This window comes from Diabrotica virgifera, chromosome 8, assembly GCF_917563875.1.
Source record: "Diabrotica virgifera virgifera chromosome 8, PGI_DIABVI_V3a".
NCBI lineage: Eukaryota > Metazoa > Arthropoda > Insecta > Coleoptera > Chrysomelidae > Diabrotica > Diabrotica virgifera.
In genome coordinates, this window is record NC_065450.1 from 177623346 (window position 1) to 177650752 (window position 27407).

At 35.0% G+C, this 27407-nt stretch overlaps 1 protein-coding gene across 1 annotated transcript in view; it reads left to right on the plus strand.

The window, feature by feature from the left end:
• Positions 1 to 27407, plus strand: part of LOC114326271 (protein disulfide-isomerase-like) — a 126101-nt gene that overhangs the window by 79622 nt on the left and 19072 nt on the right. Inside the window, exons 3-4 of the mRNA XM_050658202.1 lie at positions 2737 to 3014; positions 6182 to 6415. Coding sequence (XP_050514159.1) covers positions 2737 to 3014; positions 6182 to 6415 — 512 coding nt within the window. The remainder of the gene's footprint in view (positions 1 to 2736; positions 3015 to 6181; positions 6416 to 27407) is intronic.

The window sequence follows — 27407 nt, forward strand, 5'->3', positions numbered from 1 at the left end:
ATGGTTTGGAATGAGCTACTTCTATCTTTAAAGTGTCGTCCTTCCTCCCATCAAAGTATAGACCTTCAATTATGTAGGGGAGATATGCCTGAGACGGCATACTTTTTTTTAAATGTTTTGTAATCGATAATCGATAGAGTTAGACATGTAATAAAAATCAAAGTCAGTGCTAGGAACATTTACATAAATATAACATTATTTTTTAACAAGGTACATATTATAGTTTTTTTCCGAAAAAATAAATTGTAAAGTATTACATGTGCCATCTCACCCACATACATGTGGGTGAGATGGCATACCCTTGAAATAAAGGCACTAATCTCGACTCATAAGTCACAAATAATTTTTTTTTGTAGTCTTGGGTACACCGGCACATTCGGAATATGACCACTTACCACAAATTTGGCAAGGTTAGTCATTTGGCACATCTTAGTCAGGTTTTTCGAGAACGAGATAATGAAAAGAGGCCATTACAAAAAATGCAAGCAGCATCTTCCTTGTCACTTGTTTCAACATCTACGGAATCGATTTTGTCGGTTCGAATTCCTCTTAAAACGACCCATAGCTGTAACGACAAACTTCAATCATATAACAAAATTAATGCAGTATAAAAACGCATAAGGGTGAGATGGCATACCTATGCCATCTAATCCACCTGCTTACTATGCCATCTCAGGCAACATTGCATTCATACAGTTTTTTTAACCTAATTTTTCTTAAACACATTTTTAAGATATAAATCGATACTGGCGTGATAGGCATAAGGTAAAAGAACATCACAAAATTTAAAAACTTAACTCAGGTGTAAAGACTCGCGAATTATAATGTGATACAAAAAAAGTCAATAAATATTTTGTCCTACTTAATTAACATTCCAAAGGCTACTGCTGTCAAAATAAAACTAACATGCATAAGTTCAACAATGTTGACACATTTTAACTTGAGGAACTGAAAACTGTCACACTAGGCACCAAATTTGGAACAGTTTACGAAAAACGCGTGATATGCCATCTCAGCTAGTATGCCGTCTCAGGCATACTTCCCCTATTTACGCGACTGAATAACAACACAGCGGGGAAGCTACTTTAAGCTAATACGGCACGTTTTGAACTATTAGGTTCAGAAAAACTTTTAGTACGAAAGATTTAACGTGTATGAAATATGCAAATATTTTACATTTTGGCTATCTTTACGGCTTATGCGCGAACGAAAAATGTTAAGGGATTTTAATAACACGGTTAAATTTAGTTAGGATGGTTAATAAGAATGAGAAAATGAGCTATTACAAACGTATCCACGCTAGATTTAATCTGTGAAAAATTATCGCAAAAAATCAGTTTTTTACCAATCTCGGCAAACTTTATGGCTCATGCGCGAACGGAAGATATAAACCGATATTTTTTAAATTCTTACCCCTTTTTAGTCTCATACATTCGCAACTTTTCCGCGGTATTACGACTTGAAAAGAATAATTTTAGTTTTTTCGGCCCACCCTAGTAGTATATCTTGTTTAAGTAAAAATATTAGAATAAAAGTTTTGATTCAAAAAGTATGTAGAGTGGGGGATAAAAAAAATTGAACGTATTAAATGAGCGCTGAAAGACGTATGTGGCGTCCTCTGCGCAATACACCATTTTTGGTGGCAAATTTAGATTTCTCGTCCCAAAAAGCCCCTGCTTACAAAATTTTGTGTTTTTATCACATGCCTGTCACGAAATACTCAAGAATAAATATAATAAAAGTTTACCTTTGACACCCTGTATTTCGGTTATCATATTGCGTACCTACTAAAGTAATTTTAAACTCAAGAATCTAAGGCTAAGCTATGGCCCATTCTTTGCCAAACACTCTGTATATTGAAAGGGGTAAATTATCATTTTGTTTAAGTTTTCCTTTTATAGAAAGCAGAAAATTGAAAACAAGTTAGCTTATATTATATTTGTTTTGAACTTATCTGGAGGGACTAGCTAAAAGCTGACTAGATAAAAAATTTATTTTAAAACCTTCTGTATTTACAATACAGTCGAACCCGCTTATTGGAATAGCCTTCGTGCCAAGCAAAAATATTCTTATAAGCGGGATATTCTAATAACCGAGCATTGGTGGCAAGCTGGTTTTAGGTCTTTTATGTCAATAAAAATTTAAAATCTGTATACAGAAATAATAATGAAACGATTAGAAAATAAATTGGAATTGGGTTTTAGAAAAGACTTCCGAACAAACGATCAACTATTGGTAATAAATAATCTTATAGAAAAATGCTGTTTCTAAAAACAGCCAAATGGGTGGCAATTGTGTACCTATAGAAATTTGTAGACAAATGAAATTATTTTATGACCTTGTTGGCGAACGATTGAATTTTCTGTGGGAAAGGAGCGTTTACTCATAACACAGTAATAAAGTGTTTTAGGTACCTGACAAACCGTAATAATACAAAACATCAGGCTTTCGAAGCTCTTATCGACAAATCATTAAACCAGGCAAATTTTAAATTTTTAGGAAATTGTGCGTAAAAATTTATTCGTTGACCTCAAGAAATTATTCTAATTTGCGATATTAGTTTACTAAACCATATTCAAATAAACGGATAAATTTATTAGAGGGTAAATGGAAACGTTTCGGGACCTCGAATTTATATTCCATTAACCGGTATATTCTTATAACCGGTACTCTAATAAGCGGGTTCGACTGTACTTATCAAATGAAAGTATAATTTTCTACATATTATTGTTGCAGGAATAAAGTCGGCAGACAATATAGTTCTTTGGCTGGAAAAGAAAACCGGTCCTCCAGCTAAAGACTTAGGTTCCATTGAAGCAGCCGAAGATTTCATCGAAGAATATAAGATTGTTGTCATTGGTTTTTTTAGTGATCAATCCACTAATAATGAAAATGCCAAGAACTTCCTGAAGGTTGCTTCTGGTTCGGACAAAATACGATTTGGAATATCAGGTGATAAAGATGTACGGGATGAATTTGAAGTTGCTGACAACAGTATCGTTTTGTTCAAGAAGGTAAGTTATTCGTGATTTTTTCAATTTAATGTTTCTGTGTTTAAATATACAGGGTGTCCAGAAACTCTACCGACAAACGACGACAGGAGATTCCTCAGATAATTTTAAGACAATCTAACCCAATTCACCTAGTCCGAAAATGCTTTCTAAGGGAGCTAGAGCTCTTTGAAGATGGCGTCATGTAATTAGTTTTTCTTAAATACCTCCAGAACGCTTCTATTTAGAAAAACAAAAATTGGTATACATATTTACTTTCCAGAAATAAATCGATTCCATCTATTGCGAATTTCTAGTATAGGTCATAGGCGTCCGTTTTGGGTAGGGCAACGGTTATTTTATCGGCTAACTTTTTTGTCTTTAATTTTTAAGCATTTTTGACTCTGAATTATTAAATTGTGAGTTATTATAGTATTAAAAGGTACTCTTAGTTTAAGTCGATAGTATACACCGTTTTTTAGAAAAATCGATTTGAAAATTTTTCGTTCCTTGAATTTAAAAAAAAAGATTAAAAAAACTATTTAGAAAGATGAAAACTGGTACATTTATTTATATTTCAGAGATTAATCGATTTCATTAATGGCGAATTTCTAGTACCGGTCATAGGCGTCCGTTTTGGGTAGGTCAACAGTTATTTTATAGAATAACTTTATTGTCTTTAATTTTTAAGTATTTTTGACACTAGATTATTCAATTATGAGATATTCGAGTACTAAAAGTTACTCTTGCTGTGAGTTGGTAAAATACATCGTTTTTTTTTTAATTTTCTTTAACTTTTTTTTTCAAATTCCCAAAACTAAAAACTTTTAAATCGATTTTTCTAGAAAACGGTGTATCCTACCGACTTAAAGTAAGAGTACCTTTTAGTACTAGAATACCTCACAATTTAATAATCCAGCATCAAAAATGTTTAAACGTTGAAGACAAAAATGTTATGCGATAAAATAACCGTTGCCCTACCCAAAACGGACGCCTATGACCGGTACTAGAAATTCGCAATGAATGGAATCGATTCATTTCAGGAAAGTAAATATGTATACAAATTTTCGTTTTTCTAAATAGAAGCGTTCTGGAGGTATTTAAGAAAAACTAATTACATGGCGCTATCTTCAAAGAGCTCTAGTCTAGTGCTCACTTAGGAAGCATTTTCGGAGGAGGTGAATTGGGTTAAAATATCTTAAAAATTATCTAAGGACACTCCTGTCTTCGTTTGTCGGTAGAGTTTCTGGACACCCTGTATACAATATGGTGCAAATGAAAGGAATAAGTTCGTTATTCCGTAAGCTGGCGACTTTTGAATCTAGGACTTCAAGTGCGTCAATTTTGGAATACACTCAAAGAATGTTTTTGATAAGTGTTGCGGCTTTCCTGTTGTATTAATTTAACTACACAATACTTGAACATGAACATCTATATCAGGGGTTCCCAACCTTCTAGCAACTGCGTACCACCCGAAATATTTTGAAGATTTTGGCGTACCACCAAATACCGGGGGAAGGTAGCATGGAATGGAAAGAAGCTCCCCCTGACCTTTTTTTTAGAAGTAATATATTTATTCTCAGAAACATGTCACTTTTGCAAGACTTTATCAAGACAACAATAATAGTTATTTATGATATACCTAAGTGTTAAAAGTACACGTTTAAGGCAATTCACATGAGTGCCGTAAAAATGTACCCTTTAACACGTATATCATACAATATTTTTTCTACAAACGTCTTATATATCAACAAATATAATTTATTCATTCTCAATTACAGGACAAAATCTACAAAAACTTTTACTTGAACTTGACTGACATTCCACTATTATATTTTTCTTGACATTACATCAAAACTGCATCTGAACTACTGTTGTATATTCTAACAATTTTTTTTCTTCAAACGTGTTAAAAATGCGATAATACAGTTTAAATTAAATTTTAAAAACCTTTTAAATCACCTTTTTCAAATTGCGCAAGTTGTACTATTAATATTAATGTTAATAAATGAAATATAAATATTTTGACGTTTCACAATTTGACAATTCACTTTTTCCGTCGACCGTCCATTTATGATCAATTTTAACACCCTCAAAATCATTGATTAATGACCCCTATTAATGAATGATTTTCTATTAATGAACGATTTCAGTATAGGCAACACAACATACATTGCTTGCATAATTTAATTAAACGCTCTGTGATTGGCAGTGACCTGTGGTGTAGGCAACCAAACATATACCTATTTATATTCCCACTAAAAAATTTAAAATCAAGTAGCCGCTGTTAGTACTATCTGTCATTGTATGTCATTATTTACTTTATTGTTTAAAATTCTATGTATTTGAAAAATCAAAAGATGGATATATCTTTATTTCTGAAAAGTACGGTCGACGGAAAAGTTTTGTAACGAACTCGTGAATTAAAATGGCGATTAACAATCTCAAATATTAACACGCTCGCCCCGCTCACGCGTTAAAATATCTCAATTGTTAATCGCCCTTATTAATACACTTGTTTGTTAAATAACTATTAATTGCAGTGCCTTAAAAATTTTAAAGCACTAGTGCCTTAAAGTAGCATTTTTAACGCTCCTGTGGAGTGCTAAAAATTGCATTTTTAACACGGTTGTAGAAAAATAGAATTATTTGTCAATTATTATGCTTTCTAATTTTTATTTAAAAATACGTTTATTAATAAAATTTTGGCAATAAAGATACAGGTCGATTTTTGTTTTTAAATTGTGATATTTTTTTATTTAAATTAATTGGCAAAACTGCAGATATTGGATAAGATCTGGAGATCCACAATGTCAAAATCTCCAGATCTTACACCATTTGATTTTTTCTTTTTTTCTTATGGGGTTACTTAAAATCAAAAAATTTACAAGATTTAAAAAATATAATTAGATTGAACATTTGCATTATAACTACAGAAATTATCCATAACGTTAAGAATATTGTCGTCTTCTGTTCAATTACTCCTAAGGAGCAAGTGGGAGGCAATGTGAACATTTTATTAGAGTCAAAAACAAATTTTAATGAATCAAATCAACATTTTTTTCTGTTTTCTATCAGCAGTAAAATGTATTTTGTATAATCCCAAACTATTCTACCATTTTAAAAATATGGCAATTACTACTTTACCACGGATAATTAAGTTGTTGAACATGAAGATTTTTATTTTTCAGTTTGGAAATCGCAATGTAGTCTACAATGGTGCCGCCGATGAAGATTCACTCAAGAAGTTCATCAAATCTAATACTTTACCTTTGTTGGCAGACGTCAACGATGAAGCTTCTCACATTATTTTTAGCGGTGAATTTAAGACCATTTTGTTCATTTTCTTGAGCAAAGACAATCAAAACGAATACGATGCTATTTCTAAAGCCGCCAGATCCATAGCTAAACCATTCAAAGGAAAGGTAAGAATTTTTGTACAAAGCTGAAATGATAATGATAATGTAAGTGATAATCATTAAAAAAAAAGAAACTAATGTAGGATTTTATCTTCTGTTTGTCTAGGGTTTGATTAATTGATCACAAGTCGGTATGAGGATATAACAAACACTTTATTGTTGAACTCGTAAATTACAAGGATAATGTAACTAATGTAAACGGTAATTAACACTTGACATCTGAACACGGTTTGATAACAAGAATATGAATATAATTTCTCTATGACTACGTCTTTTGTTACGTTGGGATGTCCACGAGTTACTTTACGCAAAGATCCCTAGGTTCGAAATTAAATTATAGAAAATAACTTTCGCTTAGAGGAAGTTTTTATTTGGATGTTATCGGATGAATGTTACAAACTCGACTACTTTTAAAAACATAATATACAATATCTACACATTTCTTATAACTGCAATACATTCATATCAAAGGTTTCAATCTCAAGTGGGCTAGTAAGCCCATCATCCCTTCACCTTAAAACAACGAAAAAGAAACCATATGGCTCGCCGTATGTATAAAGCAGAAATATCTTTTAAACACGGACACTGCCATATAATGACTCGACATTCTCCCACCTTGGGGAATTTGACAAAATTTCTCAAAAAATAGAGAGAGTCACGAAAAATTACAATAAAATATCAAATAAAGTGAAAAGTAAAATATCAAAAAATAAACAGTCATGAAAAATCATGTCAAGAAAAGGTCACTTGAATTTTACAGGAGTTTTAACTACCCGGCCACTTCGCGTACATCTTTCATTTAAATCGAGTGCTCTGCTTCTTGTCACTCCCGCACTTATTTCACTTGGTTCTTCCTCAGCCTGAAGCTGACAACCGTTCTCTTGAGGCACTGTCTCTGGAGCCGCATCCCGTAGGGTAATACCCTGGATATTCTCGCCAGCAGTAACTGCCTTCACGACTTCCACTGGGTAAAGCCTTTGAAATGGTTTCAAAAGTTGGCCTTGTGCCGTCGTAAGACGAACTAACCGCACCTGATTATCTCTACCGGGTAAAACTTCAATAACTTTTCCTAAAGGCCACTGAAGACGCTTGATTTTGTCGTTGCCTACTAAAACGACATCTCCACTAGACACTTTAGACATTTTCGTCTTCTTCGTTCCCGCTTTGAGTTGAACCAGATATCCAGCACGAAATCTTTTTCGCAAATGATTTCTCAACTCTTGCAAACGGCGTATTTTGCGTGTGAGAGAATTCTGGTCTAGCAAATCACAATCCGGCAACTCGTAACTGACTTGCTCACGTAAAAACATACCTGGCGTCAACGCGGCTAACTCAGTACGATCATCCGAAATATACGTCAACGGCCGCGAGTTGACTATACTCTCACAATTACACAACAATGTCAATAAGTTTTCATAACTGAGAGACGCTCGACCCAAATCTTTTCGCAAAAGTCCTTTCACAACACCTATTAATCGCTCCCAAAATCCACCCACCATGCAGCTTAGGGGGGTTGAAACGCAACTTAATACGTTGTGTGGAACTATATTCTGCGATCATGTTCCAGTCCAATTGCTTAAGAGCGTTCTCAAGTCCCGTAAAATTTGTTCCATTGTCACTATAAACCGTTCTCGGGCGTCTACGCCTTGCAACAAAGCGACGGAAAGCTTGAATAAATGCATTTGTTGACAAGGAGGTAACGAGATCCAGATGAACTGCGCGATAAACGGCACAAGTGAACAAACAAATCCATTTGGGAGTCGAAACGTTAATAAAATTATTTTTTTCATTTTAATTGTGGCTTATTTCCCATATAAATAATTAAAAACAAATCCATGTCTTCTCGCCCGATTTCAAGTAAAGAGGTCCAGCTAAGTCCACCCCGGAAATCTCAAACACTGCAGCATCTCGAACTCTATCGGCCGGCAATGAAGGTGTTTGTACTTCGAACGATTTCCTATCTTGTCTCTTGCACACACCACATTCTTTTAAAATGGACCGCACAATCCGGCTACCCCCTAAAGTCCAATATTTTTCGCGGCGCAAACTAAGCAGTCCCTGTGTACCAACGTGACAAGAGTTTTTGTGTAAGCTCAAAATCAACTTGCTCACTATAAAATGTTCACCCGGAAGTAAGATAGGCAGACGAAAATCTTCCGTGTCAATTCTCTCGGTAACGCGAGTTTTTAAACGTATCTTAACTGAACGCTTCGTTCTGCACTAGCTTTAACACAAACATTTCGGCTTTGTCGATTTCCTCCGCGACCAATTCGCCTGTAATTTCTCCATTTGAATTTCTCGTATTGTAACAAAATCGTAGCGCCCAAGCCATCATTCTTAACAGTTTTGTGTACTGAGAAAAGTAACGCAGGTGCCAATCGTCGGACGTCATATTCAATAGTGACGAAATGGCTTTTTTCTTTTTCTCAGTGCCGACTTCTTCTTCATCAACCTCTACTTTTTGTTGGGGCCAATAATTTTCGTTTCTCTACAACCATTCCGGGCCTTCCCACCATCGAGATTCGAACAATTGCCGAACACCACAGCCTCTTGATGGAAGATCGGCTGGGTTGAGAGAACCAGGCACATATTTCCAACACTCAGCATTGGCTAAATTTCTAATCTCCTGATCTCTATTAAAAACAAAAACAGACCAGTTATCCTTATGTTGAATCGAAGAAAGAACCGTAGTGGAGTCACTCCAAAAATAAGACTCAAAATGCTGAGAAAATTGTCTTTTGACTGACTGATAAAGTCTAGCACCAAAAGTGGCTGCCAACAGTTCCAATCTAGGTATAGAAATCTTCTTCAAAGGAGCCACACGACTCTTAGCTACTACAAGAAAAATCGAAACACCATCATTCCGAAGAACTTTCAAAAACACTACGGCCGCATAAGCTTTCTTACTTGCATTTGAAAAGGTGTGCAAACTCCAATGGTCAGCTTCAATGGGCCTAGCCTGGATCCAACGTGGAATCTCAATACTCGACAGTTCAGGAAGATGAGTAACCCACTGACAAAATTCCTCAGCCAGGTCATTCTCGACTGGTGCATCCGATCCCAGGCGCTTTTCCCAAAGTTTCTGCAGCAACAGTTTAGGGAACAGAGATACTGGAGAGGCAAAACCAATAGGGTCAAATATACTCTGAGCTACAGAAAGCATCAGTCTCTTAGTTATGGGTTATTTTCCAACCACTCCCTGAAAAATTTCACCATTGATTTTTAGGGTGTCTCTTGAGGAGTCCCAGAGAAGACCAAGAACAGGGACAACTGTTTTTGTACTACCAGAAAACCCCCACCCTCTCAAATCCATCTTAGCTTCCTCTATGATGGCAGTTGCTTCCGATACGAACTTTCTCAACTCATTCTCATCGGTAACACTAGTCACACAATTATCTACATAGAACCCAATCATAAGCCTTTCAATTTTATTTTTAGAGTACGGCATATCATTACCACATTTCTCCAGCGCCCTTATTAAATGAAATTCTATAGTAGCACCCAGAAGAAATGGACTACAGTTGACTCCAAAAACAACTTTCTTATGTCAAAATACAAATTCCTTTTCTTCATTGTTTACCCATAGGAACCTCAAAAATCTCTGTCCTTCGAATGTACAGAAATTTGAAGAAAAGCCTTTCGAATATCCGACACAACACCTATTTTTTGTTGTCTGAACCGTAATAACACAGAAGGAATAAGTTCATAAGATTAGGCCCTACCTCTAAACACTGGTTCAAAGAAGGACGACCCTGTTCATGAGATGATGCATCAAAGACTGGCCTAATTTTCGTGGTTTCGCTAGTATTTTTAATAACCGGCCTGTGAGGCAAATAGTGCACACAATTATTCTCTTCGAGATTATTTACTATTTCGATCACACCCTCGTTCAACCATTCATTGAATATTAAATTATACGATTCAAACAAATTGGACTTTTTCAACTTATTGAAAGTAGTATCTAACCTTCTTCTAGCGACAACTAAATTATCTGAAATAAAAGGATGCTTGTTCAACCAAGGTAACATAACCTCATACCTACTTTCGTTGTCACATCGGATAGTCTCATAGAAAAAATTCTTAGCCTCCTTGGCCGCCACCTCTCGTGTCAATTTTTCTACAGGATCGGTTATCCCAATAATATCAAGTTCCCAGAGTTTCGCCACAAAAGAACTATCAACAAACAACGCAATCGACATCATAGATGTGCTGAAATTAGAAGCAACTGCCGGCACCTTGCCCATAATAGTCAAACTTAACAAAATTTCAACTGCTACAAGACCACACTGTAACTGATATTTCCTCCCTGTATACAATTTGACTACAACATCAGCTCCAAACAAAATCTCAATTCGTGCTATATGTCCGAAATCGCTGAGCGAAATATTCATGTCACTAAGTTCCTCAACCCAAGGGCAGTGATAAACAGGAGAGACATCTGCACAAATTTTTGGTTGATCTAAGGCATCAAATGAACAAGAGTAAGCTCCTTCACTCGCAGTTACCGTGTATAATTTATGTCGTTGTTCAGAAGTACTTTTACCGCCAAATAGCGTATGTAAGATATTTTCCGTTCCTTTAGCAGAAAAACCCATTTCTTCTGCGGTACGCTGTAAAATATATGTTCCCTGCGATCCAGTGTCAATAAGTGCCCTTACGTGTTTAGTACCATGTGCACTTCTTATGTTTACTCGCAGAGTTTGTAATAAACCTGTGTATTATTCAAATTCGCAAGTGTCTGATCATCAGTCCTATTTTCTTCCGAGCGGCTAATACTTGAGGTCGAGGTATCAATTTTGTTAACAGGTGAATCAGGACACATCAAAACAACATGGGATTTACAACACAAAATACAATTCAAACGTCCTCTACATTTCTTCGAAGAATGTCCCACCTTCAAACATCGAAAACAGGCTTTCTTTTCTGACAATGTTCGTCGTTTCTGTCCCATAAACAATTTTTGTGCTTTAAAACAATTGATACTGTCATGCTGTCCTTCACAAAAAATACACCTGACAACCTCATAATTTATCAACCCAGCAGTGGTCGCTGATGGCTGATCAGTTCCTTGCTTTGGTAATTTTATATTCTTCTTTTCAACCAGGTTAATGGATTTATATTTATTTTCAGTCGATAAACCAAAACCTTCCGTTGCTAAATTAATTTTCTGTTCATTTTGTAGAAAACTCATTAGCCCACTTAATCTTGTCTCCAAAGTTGTAACTTCTGCAGATTTTTCGACATTGTGCATGGATACGGAACCAGAAGGCCTTAAAAATTGTGAAGATCTATACCATAGTCTGATCCTCCGGTAAACATGACTCAATAAGAGGATACAATATTGCCGCATATTTGTCAGTAGTTATGCCTAAGGTCTCAAGTGAACGAAGTTGACTCTCTATCATATCATATAGTGCAGAAACATTACAAGAACTACTAGACACTCGACTTAAAATTAACTTTAAGAGCTCCCTAATATATACTTCAATCTGGGAGATCCTCTCTGCCAAAACTAGACTTCAAACTCTTTATAATTTTTGAGTAATTATCGGCTACTGCAGGAAAACTCTCCACTAAAGGTCTGGCCTTACTACCGTCTACAGTGTCTTGTCTCAAATAAGCTATTTTGTCGTTTAAATCAATTGATAAATCATCATGCACTACTTTGAACTGCGACCAAAATGGAAGCCAACCTATCAAGTCTCCAGAATATTTCTTGAATTCAATTGGAGGTAATTTAAAACTGCGCTTACCTTTTACATTTGATGACTCTGAACTTACTAAACTGGGTCTGTCATCACATTTCTACTTAATTTCATAGTAGCGTGTGCTGTATCTATCCTTTGCCTCCATCTCACTGATTAATTCTGTTTCGGAAGCCTTTTCGACCATAGCTTCAAATACCGTACTTTCCGTGACACAAAGCTCATTGTACTTAACTTGTAAAAGTTCCCACTGTACACTAATTTATTGCCAGGGTCGAGTGTCCACAGTTTCAGATAACAAATTGTCCAAAATATTAGCAGCTATCGTAAAAGCAGTACGAAGCACTGTTCGGCGTTTTGTTTCTGATTCTAATGCCATATTTTCTCGCTTAGAAAGGTAATAACTTCGGCCGAGCCTCACGACAAACGAATTTATTCGCCGGAAAAAAGTTTAAACTAAAATAAGCGGAAACAACTAACTTTTAAGCACACCCGTATAAAAGTCCTGTCACGGTCGCCAAATGTTACGTTGGGATGTCCACGAGTTACTTTACGCAAAGATCTCTAGGTTCGAAATTAAATTATAGAAAATATCTTTCGATTACAGAAAATGACCACTATTAAAAATACGGAAGTGTAGCTTAAAACAAAGTTTTTATTTGGGTGAATGTTACAAACTAAACTTCTTTTAAAAACATAATATACAATATCTACAGATTCCTTATAACTGCAATACAATCTTATCAAAGGTTTCAATCTCAAGTGGGCTAGTAAGCCCATCATCCCTTCACCTTAAAACAACGAAAAACCAACCATATAGCTCGCCGTATGTATAAAGCAGAAATATCTTTTAAACACGGACACTGCCATATAATGACTCGACATCTTTCGTCGTTAATGATATGAAATGTCGTCTGCATCTGCATTCACATCGTCGTCTTTACTCACACTCTACTCAACTGTGAGTGACTGAGTGACTGACTCTGACTGTCTGTCGCTTGACAATGACATGCTCCCCAACAGGACTCTACCTTATCGGCAGAGTCTACGAGAAGTGTACGGTAAATTGAAGCTGTAATTACAAAGAAAAAAATATGTATGTCTTTGTACTCACTTTATCACGCTTAAGGCTATGGGTACATAATTCGCAAATATTTTACGTGTATCCCTACTTTTTCTGTCTTTACACGGCAAATTACGTGTAGTAAAATTCACACTGGTATGGATATGTAAAGATTACTAGAATGTCATTCTACTTGAAAATGTCATAATTAATTTAAAGAGCTGGCTTTTGAATGTTCTTGGATAACTGTTATTTTTATAATTGCAAATTATTAATTCAGTTAATAAATGTGATAATTTTTTCACTAACTATGTTTTCAGTGATTGTAATAATTTATTTGTACAACAAAAACTAATAATCAATCGAGAAAAGAGGAAAAGTGTTAAAGTGATTTTTTAATAATATGTTGTTATTTTGGAACGCTTACAATTTTGAACATCTCTAACAACAAAATACTTGGATCACAGGATATATCTGATGTATTCTCTGCTTGGATCTTCCACAAATAATACACAATAAATAACTTTTTATTAAGTTCACGTCTTAAATCAATTATTTATCAAATACACTATATATCAATAATATTTAATCAATTTCTCAAAATATTCCCGATGCAATGTCAAATATTTAAAATTGTCACTGATTGTCAGTGTCTGACTGACAATATATGCTGACAATATTATATTCGGTTGAGTGCGTTGTAAGACAAAGACAGATTTGGAAAATATTACCACGGCATTGTGTTCATTTTTTTCAAATCCTGAAAAAACCAATAAATATTTTTGAAAAATTTAAACGCAGAATGAAAGACTAAATTATTACCGAGGGCCGAAAGTCCCTTAGAATAAATAAAAAGTTTATTTTGAATGAGATATTTGAAATTAAAAATCACACTAAATTTTCTCTTAGTTTTTTCACCCCTGTAACTTATTAAAATAAACATTATAGAAGTTCTCAGGGACTTTCGGCCCTCGCTAATAACGTAATCTTTCATTCTGCTTTTAAATTTTTCAAAAATACTTATTAGTTTTCTCAGGATTTGAAAAAAATGAATCCCCATTTGAATAGCATTGCAGCCGAAAATACGTACCGATCCTCTTAACGAACTACGGGATCTGGATTTCAATGCATATTTTTTTATAATTCTCGTGTCAAAGTTACGCGTGAATTTAGTCGTATTGATGACAGTTGGGGAAACGTCCGCGACCCGCTCAACCTATCCATAGCGTTTTTTGATTATTCTGCAAATGTCACTTGACTGGCCTTCGGCTCATGTTTATGATAAATAGAATAATTTAAGAATTCGTAACCAAAGTATTTGCTAACGAATGCAATCCTACACCCTACACTAACATATACAAAATACACAGCTAGATGTAATAGCGAATAACTAATGCAGAGAGGTTCCCGGTTCAAACCCGGGTGTTCCTTTTTTTTTGTCTTTTAATTTACTTTAGTTAGGATTTTCATATTTTGTTGAGTTAATATACTAAAAATTCATATTTTATTAAGTTATGATATTATGGTAAGGGAGCAAAGTATGCTAAATGTGCAGTCACTTGAGCGCTTTGGTGACCTATTGGGTTGTGAAGAGTAGGTCCTAAAACCAAAAAAAATGGAAGTAAAGTTTTCCATTTTAGTGAGGACTTGTCCATATTTAATTTAATTTTCCATTTCCAACAATCGTTTTTTTAGATTATAGCGCCATCTATCCATAATTCGAAAAAATTTAAGATTTTAAAGTAACCCCCCCGCCCCACCTTCGTGGGGGTCGTGTTTGGTGCCATTCGATAGATTTTTCAAAAATATTGAATAAGTGTTTTTTTCAGTTTTTCGATCTGATGTTCATTTCGCGAAATATCGCGAGATTCGTATTTAAAATATTAAATTTACCCTCCACCCCTCTCAGTCGGAAGTCGTGTTTGGTATCATTCGATAGATTTTTGAAAAATATTGAGTACGTATTTTTTTAGTTTTTCGATCTGTCATTCATTTCGCGAAATATTCGCTTTTTTTCTTGTGAAACTTTGGGACTCACCCATTTCCTTACGCCCCGCTCAAATCGTCAGATTTTTGAAATATACACTGTTTTGCATGTACTTAACTTACCTTATATTAATCTGACGATTTCGAGTTTTTCTAAGGATATATTTTTTTTTTCGCCCCCCCCCCCCTTAACGAACTCCCCTGCATTAAGAGGCAATATATGGTAGAGGTACATCTTCAGGGTACAAGGTTTTTACCCATGTAATAATCTGACGCGCTTGAGTAACTACAAAAATCCCCGCTTGGGCTCCCCTACCATTAGCTATATTAAGGTATATCACAATAAAGGGTACCCCCCGTTAAGATAGGCAAAATGCCCTCACTCCCAGAATTCAATTTTAATAATTTTTTTACGTTCTAGGCGATTAAAAAATGAGATTATGAGATTATGCGGATTTTTAGCTAGCCACCCCCCTTACCCCTCCCCCACAGCCAAAAACGTAGATTTTTAGATTTATTTTTTTTTAGTTGGGTTGCAATTGATTTAAAAATTTCAAAAAATTCACACGTGTAGTTGAAGCTTTTACAAAACATGTCCATTTTTTATGAACCCGTAGGTTGAGTGCACATAACCTCAAATTTTTTTTATATTTTTTAAAGCTTGTAACTTTTTTTGGAGATGGCTGCAGGTGCAATTTTTTTTGAAATTTGTATATTTTATTAAAAACTATCCCTCTGATTTTTTTCAGATTTTTCCGTAAACTGCGCCATCTTGAAAAATCCGGAAAACTGTTTTTTTAGGGGGTTTTTGGGGATATTCTCCATTCTATAGACTTCAAAATAGATGAACTCAAGGTTTTGTTAATAGATTATGTATAATTTGAAATGACTGAGTATTTTATAATATGCAAAAATTGGGCGAAACACTTTTACACCCCCCCAAAAACCTTTCTTTTTTTAAGTTTTGTAAGGGTTTTTGCGGGTCTAACCATATTTTTTGTAGTCGATACAGCCTGAATATTTTTTTTATTTTTTTATGTTATATGTGATTAAAAAATTAAGACTCACCGCAATTTTAGCCCACCACCCCCTTCCCCCTCCCCCACATCCAAAAACGTCAATTTTTCGATTTTATTTTTTTAAGTTGGTTTGCAATTAAATTATAAATTACAAAAAATTCACACGCACAGCTGAGGCTTTTTTAAAACATCTATTTTTATGGACCCGAAGGTCAAGTGTACATAACCTCAATTTTTTTTGTTTTTTTAATAGGTACGTATAACTTTTTTTTTTTGGTGATGGCTGCATGTCTAATTTTTTTTGTGTTTTGTGTATTTTATCAAAAACTATATTTCTGACTTTTTTCAGATTTTTCCGTAAGGTGCGCCATCTTCAAAAATCCGCAAAACTGGCTTTTTCGGTAGTTTTTAGGGATTTTCTCCATTTTATATGACCTACTTCAAAATAGACTAACTTATGGTTTTTTATAGGTTACGTATAATTTTAAATAACTGAGTTTTTAGGGATATTCAAAAATTGTGCAAAACACCTCTAAACCCCCCAAAACCTATGTTTTTTCAAATTTTTTTAAGTTTTCTCAGCGGTTACTCATACAAGCCTGGATCCCGTGTATCAAAAGCAAGTTTATTAATGGCAAACTGAAAATTTGTTAATAGTTTAACGTTGTCTAGTCGGACACTTTTTGATGTACGGGAACACTGGAACAGGGGAGGTTTTAATTGTTGAACAGGTTACAAGTTTCGAACGTCAGACTACGAAAGCGTCCCATCTATTTTGTTGGACAGAACTTTAAATTGATTGGTTAGCTTTTCATTAAACTCTCATGCAAAAATCAAACTGCTATTTACCACCAATATAAATCCTGTCATTTGACATGTTCTACGTGTCGTACTTATGAAAATGCTTAACATATTTGTCGGACAAACATTTTTTCGTATATTATATAAAGCTTACTATTGAATAAACTTAAAAACAACCTGCTAGTGTTTACAATCATAAACTTGCCAGGATAGCACGTTCCAAAATTAAAATTACGTTTCACAATTAAAACTTCCCCTGTTCCAGTGTTCCAATACCTACATCAAAGTTTGTCCAACTAGACACCGTTAAACTATTAACAAATTTTCAGCTTGCTATTATTCAACTTTTTTTGGCACATACGCGGGATCCAGGCCTAATATTTTTTGAGATGGATACAGCCTGAATATTTTTTTATTTTTTTTTCGTTTTATGTTTTTAAAAAATAAGCCTTAGCCCAATTTTAGCCCTCTACCCCCTCAACTTGCCCACTAAAACATAATTTTTTCGTGTTAATTTTTTTTCTCAATATATCTGGTGCTCAGTGTGTCCTTAACTAAACTACGTTTAAGAAAATAATTTCAAATTTTTGCAATATTTTTATATAAAATAAAGATACCTATGTCATTTTCATATTTTTTGGGTAGGATACAAAAAACAAAAATAAAACAGAATAATCAATTTAAGAAAAATACATTTTAATATATCATACTTCTTGTAGTTTTGGGAATCAAAACATTTTGTTCTTTGTTCATTAGTTTGTATTTAGTAGGTACCCCAATATTACCTTAAGGCGGAAATACATATCCGCGCCGCGAACTCCGCGCCGTGTGTGCGCCGCGAACTCCGCGCCGTGTGCGCGCCGCGCGTTCGTGGCGCGGTTATTGTTCGTTAAAATTTTTCATTTTGACGATCCAGAGGAAACTAACGAACGTTTAGTAATTGTAGATAATCATGTCTCTGTCCTGTACTTCTACTACATCTTATTTCGGTATTGTTCTGAAACTATTTTCTTGTGTCATCTTATGCAATTTACTATTTTATGTGGAATAAGCCACAGTTTGGGAACATTTCGGGAAGTACCTTTTTCGCTTCCTGGCAACACAAATATAATGGTAGGGGAGCCCAAGCGGGGATTTTTGCAGTTACTCGAGCGCGTCAGATTATCATATGGGGAGAAACGTGGTACCCTGCAGATGTACCTCCACCATATATTGGCTCTTAACACAGGGGAGTTCGTTCAAGGGGGCCCGAAAAAAAAATCTATCCTTAAAATATTCGAAATAATTGTCAGATTAAGATAAGGTAAGTTAAGTACATGCAAAAGAGTCTATAGTTCAAAAATATGACGATTTGAGCGGGGCGTACGGAAATGGGTGAGTCAAAAAGTTTCACAAAAAAAGCGAATATTTCGCGAAATGAACGTCAGATTGAAAAACTAAAAACTACGTGTTCAATATTTTTCAAAAATCTATCGAAAAATACCAAACTTGACCCCCCACGGAGAGGGGTGGGGGGTAAATTTAAAATTTTAAATACAAATCCCGCGATCTTTCGCAAAATAAACATCATATGGAAAAACTGCAAAATACACTTTATCAATGTTTTTGAAAAATCTATCGAATGGTTCCAAACACGACCCCCCACGGAGGTGAGGTGGGGGGTTACTTTAAAATCTTAAATGGTAGACCCCGTTTCTTATTGCAGATTTGGATTGTTTGTATAAAAATAAACAACTTTTATTCGAAACATTTTTTTGAATTATGGATAGATGGCGCTATAATCGGAAAAAGATTGTTGGAAATGGAAAATTAAATTAAAAAATGGGAAGTCCCCACTAAAATGGAAAATTTTACTTAACTTTTTTGGTTTTAGGACCTAATAATCACAACCCAATAGGTCCCCAAAGCGCTCGAGTGACTGCACATTTAGCATACTTTGCTCCCCTACCATAATATATCTGCTTGTTCCTACAACCAGAAACAAAATTAGAGAACTATAGGTACTTCCAAGTCATGCGATACCTTTTTCGTTTTCCGGTGACACAATTGTAATGTATCTGCTTGTTTCAACTGCGTAGCTTCGTTTCAACGAAATTAGAGAACTATAGGTTCTTCCAAGCCCTGTGTTAACTTTTTCGCTTTCCGGTGACCCAATTATAATATATCTGCTTGTTCCAACTCAGTTGCTTCACCAGAAGCGAAGTTAGGAAACTATAGGCTCTTCCAAGATGTGTGTTACCTTTTTCTCTTTCCGACGACACAATTATAACATATCTACTTGTTCCAACTCCGTTGCTTCACCAGAAGCGAAGTTAGGAAACTATAGGCTCTTCCAAGTTGTGCGTTACCTTTTTCGTGTTCCGGTGACCCAATTATAATATATATGCTTATTCCAACTACGTTGCTTCACCAGAAGCGAAGTTAGAAAACTATTGGGTCTTCCAAGTTGTGCGTTACCCTTTTGGCTTTCCGGTGACCCAATTATAATATATCTGCTTGTTCCAACTCCGTTGCTTCACCAGAAGCGAAGTTAGAAAACTATTGGGTCTTCCAAGTTGTGCGTTGCCTTTTTGGCTTTCCGGTGACCCAATTATAATATATCTGCTTGTTCCAACTCAGTTGCTTCACCAGAAGCGAAGTTAGGAAACTATAGGCTCTTCCAAGATGTGCGTTACCTTTTTCGCTTTCCGACGACACAATTATAACATATCTACTTGTTCCAACTCCGTTGCTTCACCAGAAGCGAAGTTAGGAAACTATAGGCTCTTCCAAGTTGTGCGTTACCTTTTTCGTTTTCCGGTGACATAAGTATAATATATCTGCTTGTTCCAACTCAGTTGCTTCACCAGAAGCGAAGTTAGAAAACTATTGGGTCTTCCAAGTTGTGCGTTACCTTTTTGGCTTTCCGGTGACCCAATTATAATATATCTGCTTGTTCCAACTCCGTTGCTTCACCAGAAGCGAAGTTAGAAAACTACTGGGTCTTCCAAGTTGTGCGTTACCTTTTTGGCTTTCCGGTGACCCAATTATAATATATCTGCTTGTTCCAACTCCGTTGCTTCACCAGAAGCGAAGTTAGAAAACTATTGGGTCTTCCAAGTTGTGCGTTACCTCTTTCGTTTTCCGGTGACCCAATTATAATATATCTGCTTGTTCCAACTCCGTTGCTTCACCAGAAGCGAAGTAAGAAAACTATTGGGTCTTCCAAGTTGTGCGTTACCTTTTTGGCTTTCCGGTGACCCAATTATAATATATCTGCTTGTTCCAACCCTGTTGCTTCACCAGAAGCGAAGTTAGAAAACTATTGGGTCTTCCAAGTTGTGTCTTACCTTTTTCGCTTTCCGGTGACACAATTATAATATATCCGCTTGTTTCAACTGCGTTGCTTCACCAGACACGAAGTTAGAAAACTATAGGTTCTCCAAGTCGTGCGTTACCTATTTCGCTTTCCGGTGATATATATCTGCTTATGAATGTTTTTTTGATATTGATAACTATTTCCGAAGTGAAAGTCGAAAGGTCAAGTAAACTTGATTTCAAACTCGAATTGTGGCTTATGCCCAAATAAAATAGTAAATCTTATTTTTAATACATGTTATTTTTAGTACAACAATGAACTAACATTTTTTAAAAAGGTCCGCATGTACATTTTTTTTATTTCAGCTTCTATTTCCGTTCAGATCGGATTTAAGTTGTTTCTTTAAATTAAATGGTTCTTTATTGAGGATCCCACAATAATGATTTTCCACGGTAAACATCAATTTCCTTCCGACAATTCCGACCATTCCATTACTAACAAATATTCAACTCATGCGCGCCAAAACCAACAAACCACTCGCAAACCCGTCCAAATACGTATTGCGAACCATCAAAGCGTTTGTTGAAAAACCGACAGAATTTAGATCGTGGTGCGCCGTGTGCGTGCCGTTTGTGCGTCACTTGAAAACACGTACTAATCTGACGAATACGCTGCGCGCGAGCGGTTCGCACACCGAGCAGAGCGCATATGTATCTCCGCCTTTACATTATCCATATTCTAATTGCTCGCCACCGTTTGGTAAATTATTCCCATTAGTTTCTTTTTGCACAAACTTACTCAAAAACAGATCCTTATAACAAATCCACAAGTTGCCAGACAGTAACACGGTCGGAAAATAATTGTTTAAAACAATTTTTTAAACAAATTCAAAAAATCAATTTTTCACTTCGGACAAATTTGTTTTAGATTCTTTGGATCAATCTGAACAAAAAGGTCTGTTGTGATTTTTCTCTAAAATTGACTGTTGTCGAGTTATACGAGATTTAAAATTTGAAAAACGCGAAAATGACCATTTTTAAGGATTAATAACTCGAATGAAAATTATTATTAAGAAAGTCAGAAAGTGACCAAATCAAAGTTTAAAGCTCCCCACCCCTACATGAGTCTGGAGAAATTTTTGTCGTTATTTTTATTACTTAGCTATTATTTTTAACAATTAACTAAGCACGTATTGAGACGGCCGTCAGCGAGAGAGATGTATTATACCTACGGTGACCATATCTTTTGAAAGAAAAAAAAGTACAAAAAACAAAAATGTATTAAAAACGCAAAATGTATCTTGTTATTGGACAAATATAGCTTTTTGGCATTAAAAATAAATAAACTATGTAACTAAACATAAAAAATTATATCAATTAAACTAAACATAACACATTACATTAGCTTTGAAAAAGTTACAAGCCTGTAATAATTAAAGAGTTTTTAGATGAGGGACTTGGAATAGCCTCATCTTCTTCCGGTGTTTTGCATCATTCATATTTTTCTGAACTTAAAATTAATTTAAGAAGGTCCGGCTTCGACTGAAGTAAATGAAACATTTCATACAAGTCTCATCAAAATTTGCGTACACCAGCATCGCTGCCTTGAGAGTGATATGGACATTTGTGACTTTTCCGACGTCCAATAATAATTATTTATTACAGAAAATAAACGCTCGATAGCCGCACTAGTACCCGGAAGACAAAAAATAAATTCGCATAATATTTGTAAGTTTTTCAGTTTGAATTGATCTACACACTTAAAAACTTTAAGCCATCGATCCTGACTATTTTTTTCTTCTCTGTTCCACTCAGCAATTTTTTCACTTGTAGCCACGTCTTTCAAAATTCCCAGTTCGTCAAAGAGTTGATCTTCGTTTAACATGGTTGCCTTGATATACAATTTAAAAGCTTCGAGAGAATAACAAACATCGTTTCATGTTATTTCACTTCTTATGCGAGCTCCACACTCTCGCCGAAGTCGATCGAGGTTCAACAAGTACGAGAGTGTAGACGGCCAACTTGTGTAACTTTGCCTCACTTCGTTCTACTTCCATTCTCTGTTGGTCTGGTCAAAGGGATCTTTGTCGGTATCGCACCGCTCTTTGTCGGTATCGCATTTCCTCGCGAAGTAGAACGACTGTGTAGAGAGGGTACTTCGAAATTCGGCCAACTTTGGCGAAGTAACTTCGCCGAGAATGTGGAGCCCGCTTTAGATCTATGCTTTTGAATAGTTTAAATTCATGAAAATTTGTACTCCGGTTTTCTAGGTAGGTTACACATTTTGTGTAAAAATGTTTCACTTGCGCAGTGAAGTTTTGTGTGCGACCACCGCACCATAATCCTGATGTTTCACACACTTAAAATATTTTTAAAGATCATTCATAAACGCATTTACCAAAACACTTGATATAGATATCGAAGAAACCCACTTTGAATTTACACTACTAATCCAGAGATGCTTGGATGTGAACCAGGATATGTACGTCCGTTTCATAGATTACAACAAGGCTTTCGATAAAGTCCGCCAAAAAGAGCTAATGGACGTCCTCAAAGCAAAACAATTACAATACCATGACCTTTGAATTATAACAAATCTATATTATAAACAGCAGGCACACATACGCATTAACGAACACACATCAGAAGAGTTCGAAATTAAAAGAGAAGTCCGACAGGGGTGTGTATTGTCACTACTATTATTAAATGCATACTCTGAAGAAATTATGAAAAAAGTTCTTGAGGGAGAAACAGCAGGAATAAAGGTACCTAAATGAAACGCCAATTAACAACATTAGATATGCGGACGACACTATCATAATAGCGGACAACCTCCAAGACCTCCAAAAGCTAATGAACAAGATAGTTGAGTATGGAGAACAATATGGATTATCAGTAAACATCAAGAAAACTAAATTTATGAGGCTATCAAAAACCCAAAATAATGATAAAAGCCTGACAATTAAAGGTAAAACTTTAGAACAAGTTGAAAACTACAACTATCTTGGCACAATAATTAATCACACAAATTCCAAAGACATCAAAGTTCGAATAGAGAAGGCAAGAACCAACTTCAATAAAATGAGAAGGGTAGTTTGTGCAAGAGAACTGAAATAATTAAGACTTGAGAGTTAGGCTGGCAAAGTGTTATATTTTCTCGACTCTACTTTACGGGATAGAAGCATGGTCAATTAACGCGTCGACTACTAAAAAGTTGGAAGCATTTGAACTGTGGGTGAAGGTACCTGAAGACAGCATAGACCGAGCCTGTAACAAACAACGAAGTCAGGAGAAGAGTCAACAAAAGAATGGAAATATTGGAAACCATCAAGACCCAAAAGCTGCAATACCTGGAACAGTATACAAAGAAATTTGTTTAAAAGTAGTAAACGATAAAAATATTCATTTTAAAAAAAAAATAAGTACATTCGCGTGTCCTTAGAAAGGTTTTAAAGTACATTAGGACAATATTTAAAAGTAAGTACTGTCCTACTTAAATAAGTACATATGGTCACCGTAATTATACCATTCATTTGACATTTTAAAAAAATATCGATTGGAAGTCAAAAATACGTTTTAAAAAAATAAAAAAGGAATTTTGATGTCATATGTACACTCGACCTATGCGTCCATAAAAACAGACATGTTTTGTAAAAGCCTCATAAAATTTTTAAATTAATTGCAACTTAACTAAACAAAAAAAAATATAAAAATTGACGTTTTTGTGGGGGTAGGGGAAGGGGGTGTTGGGCTAAAAATGCGATGCGTCGTATTTTTTAATCACATATAACGTAAAGAAATGTAAAAAAAATATTACGGCTGTATCGATCTCAAAAAATAGTACCAAACCCGCAAAAACCCTTACCTAACTTGAAAAAACACAATTTTGGAGGGGTTTAAAAGTGTTTTGCCCAATTTTTGAATATCCTAAAATACTCAGTTATTTAAAATTATACATAATCTATCAACAAAACCTTCAGTTGACCTATTTGAAGTCTATAAAATGGAGAAAATCCCCAAAAATCTCCGGAAAAAAACAGTTCTCCGGATTTTTCAAGATGGCGCAGTTGACGGAAAAATCTGAAAAAAATCAGAGAGATAGTTTTTAACAAAGTACAGAAAGCTAAAAAAAAAATTGGACCTGCAGCCATCTCCAAAAAAAGTTACAAGCTTTTGTAATTATTGTAACTTTTTGTAATTTATAATTTAATTGGAAACCAACTTAAAAAAAATCGAAAAATTGACGTTTAGATGTGGGAGAGGGGGAAGGGGTGGTGGGTTAAAATTGCATTGAGCCTTAATTTTTTAATCACATATAACGTAAAAAAATAAAAAAAATATTCAGGCTGTATCGACCTCAAAAAATATGATTAGACCCGCAAAAACCCTTACAAAACTTGAAAAACATGGTTTCTGGGGGGGTTTAAAAGTGTTTCGCCCAATTTTTGAATATTATAAAATACTCAGTCATTTCAAATTATACATAATCTATCAACAAAACCTTGAGTTGATCTATTTTGAAGTCTATATAATGGAGAAAATCACCAAAAACCCCCTAAAAAAACAGTTTTCCGGATTTTTCAAGATGGCGCAGTTTACGGAAAAATCTGAAAAAAATCAGAGGGATAGTTTTTAATAAAATATACAAATTTCAAAAAAAATTGGACCTGCAGCCGTCTCCAAAAAAAAGTTTCAAGCTTTAAAAAAATATAAAAAAAATTTGAGGTTATGTACACTTGACCTACGTGTTCATAAAAAATGGACATGTTTTGTAAAAGATTCAGCTACAAGTGTGAATTTTTTGAATTTTTTAAATCAATTGCAACCCAACTAAAAAAAAAATAAATCTAAAAATCTACGTTTTCGGCTGTGGGGGGAGGGGTAATGGGGGTGGCGAGCTAAAAATCCGCCTAATCTCATTTTTTAATCGCCTAGAACGTGAAAAAATTAATAGAATTGAATTCTGGGAGTGAGGGCATTTTGCCTAACTTAACGGGGGTACCCTTTATTCTTTCGAAACAGGTTTAATTAATTTTTTACAATTTTAAAAATTGTCTTTGATTTATATAAGTTAAAAATCGATTACGTACAACATTCTCTCATGACATAGGGTTTGAAACAACAATATAGTTAATAATTTTATATTGTGTCCTGTATATAACAAAACCGTGGTATTATTTTTTTTCTTTTGGAGTTGTATGACTACAGGCCCTTCAAGGCTCATTCGCCGATCCACCAGTTTTGCTCATTTATTTTACAATATATTTTCCTATACCTATCTACTTAACATTTTCTATCCTACTTATCCTACTAGTGTAGGAAACAAAGGTTGAACCTTGCAAAATGGACACAAGTCCGGTTTTATTTTTTTTTTCTGGTATATCAAGGGGTGCTTATTATAAGACTAACTTTTTCTGAAAAAATTTCGCCCCGGAACCTCCCTTTTCACCCCTTTAAAGGGGGTAATTTGTGGTTTTTGCGGAACGTAGCCCTTCCTGTAACTTTTACAAAAAATTTCTTTTATAGAAATATGAAGAGGACTATATTTTCTACGATCTATTTTTAACACTATCTCTCTATCATCCACCGTTTAGCTGGGGTGGCGCCCTAAAGTTGACAAGTTTTTAAAAAAGATGTTTTTAAAAAATATATATTTTTCCCTAACTGTAACGGAAATTAAGAAGAAATCCTGCGGCGATTATTCACAAATAATTGACTGATTTTTTGGTATAGGTTTTACTTAAGGATAATTGCCCTTTTTTTAATTACAGGGTGTTACATTTTAAAAAACCTCTTTTTATACCATCTGAACCGTTTATGCTAGAGTAAAAAGACTTTCAACGATTACCCATGTACTGGTGCTATTTACAAATTTGTATAATGCACCCCCATTTTTTCCCCGGAACCACCCCAAAAAAAGAAGAATTAATAAATAAATTGATTTTCTTGGAATCCTTCACACACAATGCCCTTTATTAATATGCTTCATACATCATTTTGTGAACGTTATTATTACCCATGCATGGACACCAAAATCAATTTCCTAGTGCAACCCCTGAAGCAAAAAAAATAAATAAAATGGGGGGTTGAAAATTTTTGTTTTTTGCTTTTTGATCCATATGGGCATATGCTTCATCAATAGTGCTTTTCAAAAATATATATGGTTATTGCAACATCTCTGCGAAAACCACCCCTATCCTTGAAAATATACTGCAGAAACTACCCCTATCCCTTGGCGAGCATGTTTTTACGATTTTCTCATTACCTATGTATTCTTTTTAAACAAAACTTATACAAGGTTAAAGACCACTATTTACTCTAAAAATTATGTCGTATTCATTTTTTCGTATAAGCAACCGTTACGGCACAGTGGCGCCGTAAACCTCATATATGCTTTGGCGGGCTCCAGTTTTTGTTTTTTTTTTCGTCATCTGTTCGTTTTATTGATAAAGTACTTATGCAAAATAAAATAACACAGTGTAACCTACAAATTATGACCTATGCACATTTTACATTCTTTGCTCCCCAAAGCCACAGTGGTGGCCCAAAATAAATTTTTGCATATTTTTGCCACCTACATGCATTTTATTGCATTAATGCTACCTTAACAGCACAATATTTACCCTTAGGTGGTCGCTACGCAGTGGTGGATCCAGGGAGGGGTGATGGGGGTGATCACCTCCCCCCCTCTCAAACCAAGTGATATTATATTCAAAGATTATAAAAATATTCATTTATTTTTATAGAAATTTAACCAATTGGCACCCCCCTCTTAACGATGCTGGATCCGCCACTGTCACTAAAGTATAAAAAGTCATTCTTATAAAAATAATATTAATATAATATAAGTATTTCTATAAAAATAAATGAATATTTTTATAATCTTCAAATATAATATCACTTGGCTTGAGAGGGGTGGGGTGATCGCTTCCATCACCCCTCCCTGGATCCGCCACTGCTTAGCGACCACTTAGGGGTGAACATTGTGCTATTAAGGTAGCATTAACGCAATAAAATGCGTGTAGGTGGCGAAAATATGAAAAAATTTATTTTGGGCCACCACTGTAGCTTTGGGGAGCAAAGAATGTAAAATGTGCATAGGTCATGATTTGTAGGTTACACTGTGT